Genomic DNA, 11,616 nt, shown 5'->3' on the forward strand with positions numbered 1-11,616 from the left:
ACACCCAAAATCACCCCAAAACCACCCCGGAGACCCCTCCAAACACCCCAAAATGCCCCAAAACCACCCCAAAATGATTCCCCCCCCCCCCCCCCAGGTGGATCCCGGCCGCCGTGGTTGCCTGGTCCAGTTCGAGGACAATTCCCAGTTCCTGGTCCTATGGAAGGACATCAGCCCAGGTACCCCCCCCCCCCCTTATAATTAACCCCCCCATAATTAACATCACCCCTATAATTAACACCCCCTCATTATAACCCCCCTTTTTCCCCTCTTTAAGAACCCCTTTGCTCATCAATTAACCCCTAATGAACCAATGACCCCCCCATTCATCACCCTCCCATAATTAACACCCAGCCCCTATAATTAACAGCCCCCCATTATAACCCCCCTTTTTCCCTTCATTAAGAACCCCTTTGCTCATTCATTAACCCCTAATGAACCCATGACCTCCCCATTCATCACCCCCTCATAATTAACCCCCCCATTATTCCCCCCCCATTTCCCTTCATTAAGGACCCCTTTGCTCATCAATTAACCCCTAATTAACCACTGACACCCCATTCATCACCCCCCATAATCAACACCCCCCCATTATTAACCCCTTTTTCCTTCATTAAGAACCCCTTTGCTCATCAATTAACCCTTAATTAACCAATGACCCCCCCCATTCATCACCCCCCATAATTAACACCCAGCCCCTATAATTACCCCCCCCATTAATACCCCCCTTTCCCTTCATTAAGAACCCCATTGCTCATTCATTAACCCTTAATTAACCAATGACCCCCCCATTCATCACCCCCCTTATAATTAACACCCAGCCCCTATAATTAACAGCCCCCCATTATTCCCCCCCTTTCCCTTCATTAAGAACCCCTTTGCTCCTTCACTAACCCTTAATGACCCCCATTCATCCCCCCCCATTATTCCCCCCCTTTCCCTTCATTAAGGACCCCTCATTAATGCTCATTAATTAACCCCTAATGAACCCCCCCCCATCCCTTGCAGCTGCGGTGCCAGGGGAGGACCAATCCTGCTGCGTCTGCTCCAGCCGGGTCCTGAGCCCCCAGAACCTCCTGGTCCGGTGCTCCAAGTGCGGCCATGGTTGGTGCCCCCCTTAAACCCTCTTAACCCCCCTTGAAGCCTCTTAACCCCCCTTGAACCCTCTTAACCCCCCTTGAAGCCTCTTAACCCCCCTTGAACCCTCTTAACCCCCCTTGAACCCTCTTAAACCCCTTTGAACCCTCTTAACCCCCCTTGAAGCCTCTTAAACCCCCCTTGAACCCTCTTAAACCCCTTTGAACCCTCTTAACCCCCTTTGAAACCTCTTAACCCCCCTTGAACCCTCTTAACCCCCCTTGAAGCCTCTTAAACCCCCCTTGAACCCTCTTAACCCCCCTTGAAGCCTCTTAAACCCCTTTGAACCCTCTTAAACCCCCCTTGAACCCTCTTAACCCCCCTTGAACCCTCTTAACCCCCTTTGAACCCTCTTAACCCCCCTTGAACCCTCTTAACCCCCCTTGAACCCTCTTAAACCCCCCTTGAACCCTCTTAACCCCCCTTGAACCCTCTTAAACCCCCCTTGAACCCTCTTAAACCCCCCTGAACCCTCTTAACCCCAACTTGAACCCTCTTAACCCCCCCAAAACCCTCTTAACTCCCCTTGAACCCTCTTAACCCCCTCAAAACCCTCTTAACCCCCATTGAACCCTCTTAACCCCCCTTTAACCCTATTAAACCCCCCTTGAACCCTCTTAACCCCCCTTGAACCCTCTTAAACCCCCCCAAACCCTCTTAACCCCCCCTTGAACCCCCTTAAGCACCCTAAACCCTCTTAAACCACCCCAAACCCTCTTAAGCCCCCCATAACCCTCTTAACACCCCCTTGAACCCTCTTAAACCCCCCAAAAACCTCTTAACCCCCCAAACCCTCTTAACCCCCAGAAACCCCTCTTAACCCCCCCTAACCCCCCCAAACCCTCTTAACCTCCCCCCAAACCCTTTTAAACCTCCTCTAAACGGTTACCCCGTTAAAAGCCCTTAACCCCCTTAAGAGCCCTTACGCCATTAAGAGCCCTTACGCCATTAAGAGCCCTTACCCCCGTTAAGAACCCTTACCCCTGTTAAGAGCCCTTACCCCCTAAAAGCCCTTAACCCTGTTAAGAACCCTTACCCTTTAAGAGCCCTTACCCCGTTAAGAGCCCTTACCCCATTAAGAGCCCTTACCCCGTTAAGAGCCCTTACCCCGTTAAGAGCCCTTACTCCTTTAAGAGCCCTTACCCCGTTAAGAACCCTTACCCCTGTTAAGAGCCCTTACCCCGTTAAGAGCCCTTACCCCGTTAAGAACCCTTACTCTGTTAAGAGCCCTTACCCCGTTAAGAGCCCTTAACCCCCTTAAGAACCCTTACTCCGTTAAGAGCCCTTACCCCGTTAAGAGCCCTTAACCCCGTTAAGAACCCTTACCCCTTTAAGAACCCTTACCCCGTTAAGAGCCCTTACCCCGTTAAGAGCCCTTACCCCGTTAAGAGCCCTTACCCCGTTAAGAACCCTTACCCCGTTAAGAGCCCTTACCCCGTTAAGAACCCTTACCCCGTTAAGAGCCCTTACCCCGTTAAGAGCCCTTACCCCGTTAAGAACCCTTACCCCGTTAAGAGCCCTTACCCCGTTAAGAGCCCTTACCCCGTTAAGAGCCCTTACCCCGTTAAGAACCCTTGCTCCATTAAAAGCCCTTACCCCGTTAAGAGCCCTTACCCCGTTAAGAACCCTTACCCCGTTAAGAACCCTTACCCCGTTAAGAGCCCTTACCCCGTTAAGAACCCTTGCTCCATTAAAAGCCCTTACCCCGTTAAGAGCCCTTACCCCGTTAAGAGCCCTTACCCCCGTTAAGAGCCCTTACCCCGTTAAGAGCCCTTACCCCGTTAAGAGCCCTTACCCCGCTCCCAGCCTACCACCAGCAGTGTCACCGCCCGCCCGCGCCGCTAGGGGCGCCATGGATGTGCCGCCGCTGCGTGTTCGCGGTCGCTACCAAGGTAAGGCCCCGGGGGGGGGGATCTATGGGGAAGAGTCCATTATGGGGCGGGGGGGGATCCATAGGGAAGAGGGGGGTCCATAGGGAAGAGCCCATTATGGGGCTGGGGGGGGGTCCATAGGGAAGAGGGGGGGTCCATAGGGAAGAGCCCATTATGAGGCTTGGGGGTGGGTCCATAGGGAAGAGGGGGGGTCCATAGGGAAGAAGGGGGGTCCATAGGGAAGGGCCCATTATGGGGCTGGGGGGGGGGTCCATAGGGAAGAGGGGGGTCCATAGGGAAGGGCCCATTATGGGGCTGGGGGGGGGTCCATAGGGAAGAGTGGGGGTCCATAGGGAAGAGCCCATTATGGGGCTGGGGGGGGGGGACACACGGACACCCCAATGTCTTCCCTTTCCAGCGAGGGGGGGCCCTCAAGAAGGGCCCCCACGCCAAGGCCATGCTGAGCATGAAGGTGGTGCTGCCCTATCAGCTGAAGGCCTTGGAATGGGACCCCCCCCACTTAGCCAATCGCCAGCAGTGTTATTGCTATTGCGGGGGGCCCGGAGAGTGAGTAACACCCCCCCCGCCCCATCGTTCCCCATTGTATTTTGGGGTACCCCCCCCTTAAACCCCCTTTATGCCCCCCCAAATTTAAGGTGGAACCTGAAGATGCTCCAGTGCCGAGGATGCTCCCAATGGTTCCATGAGGCTTGCACCCAGTGCTTGAGCAAGCCCCTGCTCTATGGGGACCGGTGTGTATGGGGGGGGGCTATATTGGGGGACCCCCCCCCCATAGAGCATCCCTATACAGGGATATTGGGGTATCCCACTCATTGAAATGAATTGGGGGGGTCCCCATTGAAGTGAATGGGGGGGGCATTGAAGTGAATGGGGGGATCCCATTGAAATGAATGGGGGGGTCCCCATTGAAGTGAATGGGGGGGGCATTGAAGTGAATGGGGGGATCCCATTGAATTGAATGGGGGGGTCCCCATTGAAATGAATGGGGGGGCATTGAAATGAATTGGGGGAACCCACTGAAGTGAATGGGGGGGGCCATTGAAGTGAATGGGGGATCCCATTGAATTGAATGGGGGGGCATTGAAATGAATTGGGGGAGCCCATTGAAGTGAATGGGGGGGCCCACTGAAGTGAAAAGGGGGGACTCCCCCCCCCATTGAAATGAATGGGGCTCAATGCAGGTTCTATGTCTTCGAGTGCTGCGTCTGCACCGGGGGGGCCGAGAGCGTCCGGAGGCTGCCGCTGCGGTGGTAAGGGGGGGGGCAAAGGGGGGAACCCCCCTTAAAACAGCATCTATGGGGCACCCCATAAGTGGTAATGGAAAGGGGGGGGCACCCTAAAACAGCACCTATGGGGGGGGGGGGGGGCTTGCATCCATCCATCAGTGCCTATGGGGGGGGCACCCCCAACTGAGCTCTCGCCCCCCCCCCCCCCCATATATTGCTCCCCCCACCTTTCCCACCCCCCCCCATATACATGGGGTCCCCCTCCCCTTATCCCCTGTGTATTCCTTGGGGCAATTCCCATATATTTTACCCATCCCCCCCAGTTTCAACCATTTCCCCCCAGTTTCACCCATTTCCCCCCAATTTCACCCATTTCCCCCTAATTTTACCCATTCCCCCCCAATTTCAACCATTCCCCCCAATCTTCCCCATTTCCCCCTCATTTCACCCATTCCCACCCAATTTCACCCCAAATTTCAACCATTCCCCCCAATTTTACCAATTTCCCCCCAATTTCCCCATTTCCCCCTAATTTCACCCATTCCCCCCCACTTTCACTGATTCCCCCCCCATTTTCCCCATTCCCCCCCTATTTATCAGGGTCCCCCCATATTTTGGGGTGCCCCCTCCCTCCCTCAGCCCAATCCCCATCCCTTTTACCCATTCCCCTTCCAATTTCCCCCATTCCCCCCTCAATTTCCCCCATTCCCCCCTCAATTTTTGGGGGTACCCCCCCTCTTTTGGGGGTGCCCCCCCATTTTCGGGGTGTCCCCCCCCCCAGGGTGGACGTGGCGCATCTCCTCCTGTATCACCTGAGCGTGTGCTGCAAGAAGAAGTACTTCGACCTGGAGCGGGAGATCCTCCCCTTCGCCAATGCCAATTGGGATGCGCTGCTGCTGGGACAGGTTTGGGGGACCCCCCCCCCCCGTACCCCAATAATGGGGGGGATCCCCCCCTATTTCACCCCCCCCCCTCCATTTGCATCCCTACAGCTGGCGGAGACCCCCAAAGGGGAGCGCTATGGGATGCTGCTGGGGGCGCTCAGTGCACATAAGGACAGGTAAGGGGGGAGCTCAGTGGGGACCCCGATAGTGGGGGACCCCCCCATGGGTACCCCAATAGGGATGGGTTCCCTCCTATGGGTACCCCAATAGTGATGGATGCCCCCTCAATGGGTACCCCTATAGGGATGGACCCCCCCCATGGGTACCCCAATAGGGATAGACCACCCCATGGGTACCCCAATAGGGAAGGGTTCCCTCCTATGGGTACCCCAATAGGGATAGACCACCCCATGGGTACCCCAATAGGGATGGACCCCCACCTTGGGTACCCCAATAGGGATGGGTTCCCTCCTATGGGTACCCCAATAGGGATGGACCCCCCATGGGTACCCCAATAGTGATGGATGCCCCCATTGGGACCCCAATAGTGATGGACGCCCACCTTGGGTACCCCAATAGTGATGGACCCAAAACCCCCTTTAGGACCCCCCCAAACCCCTTTAGGACCCCCCCAAATCCTTTTAGCCCCCCCCAAACCCCTTTGCCCCCCCCCAGGTTCATCTCAGGTCGTGAGATCAAGAAGCGCAAAGGCCTCTTTGGGCTCCACAACCGGGACCCCCCCCCGGTGCCCCCCAGTTCTATGGGGGGGTCCCCCCCCTCGGATCCCATCCCCCCCCCCATCACCAGGTGAGCATCAGTGCGGGGGGGGTGTTAATTTAGGGGTCCCCCCCTTTTCCCCATTGAATTGAATGGGGGGACCCCCATAATTAAAGGGGGGCCACCCCATAATTAAAAGGGAGCCCCCATAATTAAAGGGGAGCCCCCATAATTAAAGTGGGGCCCCTATAATTAAAGTGGGCCCCCCGTGATTATTAAAGGGGGGACCCACCATAATTAAAGGTGGGACCCCCCTAATTAAAGGTGGGACCCCCATAATTAAAGTGGGCCCCCCCCATATTGAGCACCCTAAGGGGGGTCTCTTACAGCCCCCCCCCAGCACCGCAGAAAGGGGGGTCCCGCCGGAGACCCCCCCCACGCCAGACCCAGGTGAGAGCCTCCCCCCCCCCCAACCCCAACACCCCAATATTAACCCCCCCTATATTTAATATGGACCCCCCCATATTTAATATGGACCCCCCCATATTTAATATGGACCCCCCCATAATAAAGCCCCCCCCCAATCCAGGGACCCCCAGGTGGCTCCTACAACTTCAGAAGGACCGAGGCCCGGTGCCCCCCCAGGTTTGGGGGTGCAGGGGGGGTCAATGGGGGTCTATGGGGGGTCTATGGGGTGTATAGCGGGTCTCTGGGGGTCTGTAGGGGGTCTATAGGGGTCAATGGGGGGTCTATAGGGGTCAATGGGGGTCTATGGGGGTTGGTTGGGGGGGACGGGGTCAGTTTTGGCCCCCCCCCCCGGTTGTAACACGCCCCACAGCGCCCCCATCCGGATGTTCGCGTCCTTCCACCCATCGGCCAACACGGCCCCGAGCCTCAGGTGGGCAACTGGGGGCAATGGGGCCATACTGGGGGCAGTGGGATCATAATGGGGGCAATGGGGCCATACTGGGGGCAGTGGGGCCATCCTGGGGGCAATGGGATCATACTGGGGGCAATGGGGCCATACTGGGGGCAATGGGGTCATAATGGGGGCAATGGGGCCATACTGGGGGCAGTGGGGCCATACTGGGGGCAATGGGGCCATACTGGGGGCAGTGGGGCCATACTGGGGGCAATGGGATCATAATGGGGGCAGTGGGGTCATAATGGGGGCAATGGGGCCATACTGGGGGCAATGGGATCATAATGGGGGCAGTGGGGTCATAATGGGGGCAATGGGGCCATACTGGGGGCAATGGGGTCATAATGGGGGCAATGGGGCCATACTGGGGGCAGTGGGGCCATCCTGGGGGCAATGGGATCATACTGGGGGCAATGGGGCCATACTGGGGGCAATGGGATCATAATGGGGGCAATGGAGCCATACTGGGGGCAGTGGGGCCATCCTGGGGGCAGTGGGGCCATACTGGGGGCAGTGGGATCATAATGGGGGCAGTGGGGCCATACTGGGAGCAATGGGATCGTATTGGGGGCAATGGGGTTGTACTAGGAGGAATGGGATCATACTGGGAGCAATGGGGTCATACTGGGAGCAATGGGGCCAGATTGGGATGAATGGGGGAATGAATGGGGCCTTACTTGGGGGGCTGGGACCTTACGGGGACCCCCAGGACCATACAGAGACCCCCCCCAGGGCTATAGGGGCTCCCCATGGTCTATATGGCCCCTATAGCCCCCTATATCCCCCCTATAGCCCCCTATATCCCCCCTATAGCCCCCTATATCCCCCCTATATCCAGCTCCAGCCCGGACCCCGAGGGCAGCGACAGCCCCGAGCCCCGCCCCGCGCGCCGCAAGCCCCGCCCCTCGTCCCTAAACCCCGCCCCTTCCCCCAGCCCCGCCCCTTCCCCCAGCCCCGCCCCCTCGGCCCCGCCCACGCGGGTCCTGGCGCGCCGCGTGACCCTCGACGGCACCGTCCAATACCTGGTGGAGTGGGGGGGGGGGGGATGCTTTAAAGCCCCCCCCTCCCCCCCCATCGCCCCCATATATGGGGGGACCCCCCTAAAAATAGGGGGGCCCCCCTTAAAAACCCGATTTTGAGTGAAAAAAGTTTATTTTTATCATTCTTGAAGATATTTAAAGGGGGGGGGAAGCCTGGTACCCCCCCCATAATAAAGAGCTCCAGGGCACTGCAGCCTCATGTGGTCTATGGGGTCCCCCCCTTAATATAGGGGTACCCCCATTTATACCCCCCCCAAGTTAGGACCACCCCCTATTTAGGGGACCCTCACATTAGGGCACCCCATCACTTGATCCCCCCCACACTTAGGGCACCCCCCCAATTATTGTGCCCCCCCCCTTATTAAGGACCCCCCCAAACTTAGGGTTTCCCCCCCATTTGGGGCCCCCCCCATTTATCCCCCCCATTACTGCACCCCCTATTTATAAGCCCCCCCTCAAATTGGGACCCCTTTATTAAGGACCCCCACCTCTTTAAGGTCCCCCCCATTTGGGGCTCCCCTCCCCCATTATACCCCACCCCCAAATTGGACCCCCTATTTAGCACACCTCCCCCTCCCAAACTTGGGCTCCCCCCCCAATTTGGGGCTCCCCTTTTATCCCCCCATTAGTACACCCCCTATTTATATGACCCCCCCAATTAGGACCCCTTATTAAGAACCCCCCTATTAAGGACCCTCCTATTAAGACCCCCCCAGTTAAGACCCCCCATTAAGGACCCCCCTTATTAAGCACCCCCCCTTATTAAGAACTTCCCCCATTAAGGACCCCCCCTTATTAAGACCCCCCCCATTAAGGAGCCCTCCTATTAAGACCCCCCCCCCCATTAAGGACCCCCCTTATTAAGGGCCCCCCTATTAAGGACCCCCTTTATCAAGAACCCCCCGTTATTAAGGACCCCCCCCTATTTAGGGGCTATTGAGGGACCCCCCCCTTTGAACTTGGGCGAGTCCACTCCCAATATGGGGGGGTCACGGGGGGACGCTCTCCTGCACCCACTGCAGGTAGGGGGGGTTCCCTTGGGCCACGGGCACGGCCACCACCTCGGCCACCTCATAGGGGTGCATTGACCTGGGGGGGGGGACACACACATGGGGGGGGTCAAGGTCACCCCAAATTCACTTTGGGGTCCCCCCCACCTTTGTGTCCCCCCCCCGGGTCTCACCGGATGAACTGGGTCAATGCTGGGATGCGGGAGCTGCGGGTCTTGATCATCTGGGGGGGGGGACACAAGTGGGGGGGCATCAATGGGGTCATGTGGGGCAGGTGAAGGGCACCATGGGGAGCCATTGGGGGGGGGGCACTCACCAGCAGGACCTCGTTGTCCTCCTCCAGCTTCCCCTTCCAGGAGTAACTGGGGGGAGACACGTAGGTGGGAAACCCCATACCCCATAATAACCCCATACCCCATATCCTACACCCCACATCCCATACCCCACACCCCACACCCCATACCCCATATCCCATACCCCACACCCCATAACCCCATATCCTACACCCCACACCCCATACCCCACACCCCATAACCCCATATCCCACATCCCCATACCCCACACCCCATACCCCACACCCCATAACCCCATACCCCACACCCCACACCCCACATCTCATACCCCACACCCCACATCCCATAACCCCATATCCCATACCCCCACACCCCACACCCCATACCCCACACCCCACACCCCATACCCCACACCCCCACGCCCCACCCCATAGCCATGCTCTCACATGGAGGTGATGTGGGGCAGGACGTTCACACAAGCCGCCAGCTTCTGCTCCACCATGGCCCTGGGGGGGGACAGCGTCACCTCGTGACCCCCCCAGTGACCCCGTGACCCCCCCCGTGACCCCGTGACCCCCCCCGTGACCCCCTGACCCCCCCGTGACCTCACCTGGCCAGCTCCTTGGCCACCGTCTCATTGGGGCAGGTGACGAAGGCGGCCGAGACGGTGCCGGGGTCGTAGGGGTCACCGGGGGGGTCACCGGGGGGGTCACGGGGGGTGGAGGCCATGGAGAGCAGGCGCCGGCCCAGCCCCTGCAGGGTCACCGTCAGCGTCACCAGTGCCAGCGCCTGTCGCGATAGAGATGCTGCGTCGCGATAGAGATGCTGTGTCGCAATAGAGACGCTGTGTCGCGATAGAGATGCTGTGTCGCGATAGAGATGTGGTGCGATGTAGATGCTATGTCGCGATAGAGATGCTGCGTCGCGATAGAGATGCTATGTCGCGATAGAGGTGTGTCGCGATAGAGATGCTGTGTCGCAATAGAGACGCTGTGTTGCGATAGAGATGCTGTGTCGCGATAGAGATGTGGTGCGATATAGATGCTATGTCGCGATAGAGATGCTGCGTCGCGATAGAGATGCTATGTCGCGATAGAGATGCGTCGCGATAGAGATGCTGTGTCGCGATAGAGATATGGTGCGATGTAGATGCTATGTCGCGATAGAGATGCTGCGTCGCGATAGAGATGCTATGTCGCGATAGAGATGCTGTGTCGCGATAGAGATGTGGTGCGATGTAGATGCTATGTCGCGACAGAGATGCTGTGTTGAGATATAGACGCTATGTCATGATGGAGATGCTATGTCGCTGTAGAGATGCGGTGCGATATAGATGCTATGTCGCAATACAGATGCTATGTCGCGATAGAGATGCTGTGTCGCGATAGAGATGTGGTGCGATATAGATGCTATGTCGCGACAGAGATGCTGTGTTGAGCTATAGACGCTATGTCATGATAGAGATGCTATGTCGCAATAGAGATGTGGTGCGATATAGATGCTATGTCGCAATACAGATGCTATGTCGTGATAGAGATGCTGTGTCACGACAGATGCCATGGTTCAGTATAGATGCTATCTCACGATAGCACCATGTCTGTCACAATAGAGATGCTGTGTCACAATAGAGATGCTATGGCCGTGTCTGTCACGATAGAGATGCTATGTCCGTGTGTGTCGTGATAGAGACGTTATGTCCATGTCTGTTGCAACAGAGATTTTGTGTCACGATAGAGGTGCTATGTCCGTGTCTGTCAAGATAGAGACGCTATGTCCGTATCTGTCACGATAGAGATGCTGTGTCGCAATAGAGATACCACGTTGTGATAGAGATGCTACGTCATGATAGAGATGCTGCGTCACAACAGCACCATGTCTGTCACAACAGGGACGCTGTGTTGTGATAGAAATGCTATGTCATGATAGCACCGTGTCTGTCATGACATAGATGCTACGTCGTGATAGCACATCTGTCACGATACAGATGCTGTATCACGATAGAGATGCTATGTCACGATAGAGGCGCTATGTAATGATAGCACCATCCCTGTCGCAATATAGATGCCATGGCACGATAGTCTGTGTCACGATAGCCCCATGTCACGATACCCCCCCCCCCACCCCACGTCATTACAGCCCGGCCATGGGGCAGGGAACTCACCCCCAAAGCCAACTTCATGTGAGGCAGAGCCGGTGCTGTCCCGTCCTGTGGGGAGAGATGGCCACTGAGCCCCACGGCTGCCCCACAGCCCCCCTTGCCCCATACAGAACCTCTCAGGCCCCTATAGAGAGCCCCTCCAGCCCCACATCCAGCCCCACATACCGCATACAGCCCCATACACAGCCCCATATACCCCATACAGCCCCATATACCCCTTACAGCCCCATATACCCCTTACAGCCCCATATACCCCTTACAGCCCCATATACCCCATACAGCCCCATATACCCCTTACAGCCCCATATACCCCATACAGCCCCATATACCCCATACA

General features: G+C 57.1%; 2 protein-coding genes across 2 annotated transcripts; one reads left to right on the forward strand and one right to left on the reverse strand.

The window, feature by feature from the left end:
• The first annotated feature begins 73 nt into the window (after window positions 1-73).
• On the forward strand, window positions 74-8,493 carry PHF1 (PHD finger protein 1). The gene is made up of 14 exons (XM_057431686.1): window positions 74-179; window positions 1,009-1,104; window positions 2,944-3,029; window positions 3,427-3,575; window positions 3,665-3,760; window positions 4,211-4,279; window positions 5,037-5,160; window positions 5,248-5,315; window positions 5,815-5,946; window positions 6,231-6,306; window positions 6,446-6,501; window positions 6,695-6,754; window positions 7,617-7,832; window positions 8,448-8,493. Exons 1-14 carry the CDS (start codon window positions 74-76, stop codon window positions 8,491-8,493), a joined length of 1,380 nt encoding a protein of 459 aa, XP_057287669.1.
• A 286-nt stretch (window positions 8,494-8,779) lies between these two features.
• On the reverse strand, window positions 8,780-11,337 carry CUTA (cutA divalent cation tolerance homolog). The gene is made up of 6 exons (XM_057431687.1): window positions 11,283-11,337; window positions 9,732-9,910; window positions 9,568-9,627; window positions 9,145-9,190; window positions 9,002-9,051; window positions 8,780-8,907 (listed from the first exon to the last, which is right to left on the reverse strand). Exons 1-6 carry the CDS (start codon window positions 11,298-11,300, stop codon window positions 8,808-8,810), a joined length of 453 nt encoding a protein of 150 aa, XP_057287670.1. The 5' UTR covers window positions 11,301-11,337; the 3' UTR covers window positions 8,780-8,807.
• Between the last annotated feature and the right edge of the window lie 279 nt (window positions 11,338-11,616).

This window comes from Pezoporus wallicus, unplaced genomic scaffold (assembly GCF_028554395.1).
Source record: "Pezoporus wallicus isolate ANWC-B61680 ecotype Strahan unplaced genomic scaffold, APGP_CSIRO_Pwel_v1 contig_14166, whole genome shotgun sequence".
NCBI classification, from domain to species: Eukaryota; Metazoa; Chordata; class Aves; order Psittaciformes; family Psittacidae; genus Pezoporus; species Pezoporus wallicus.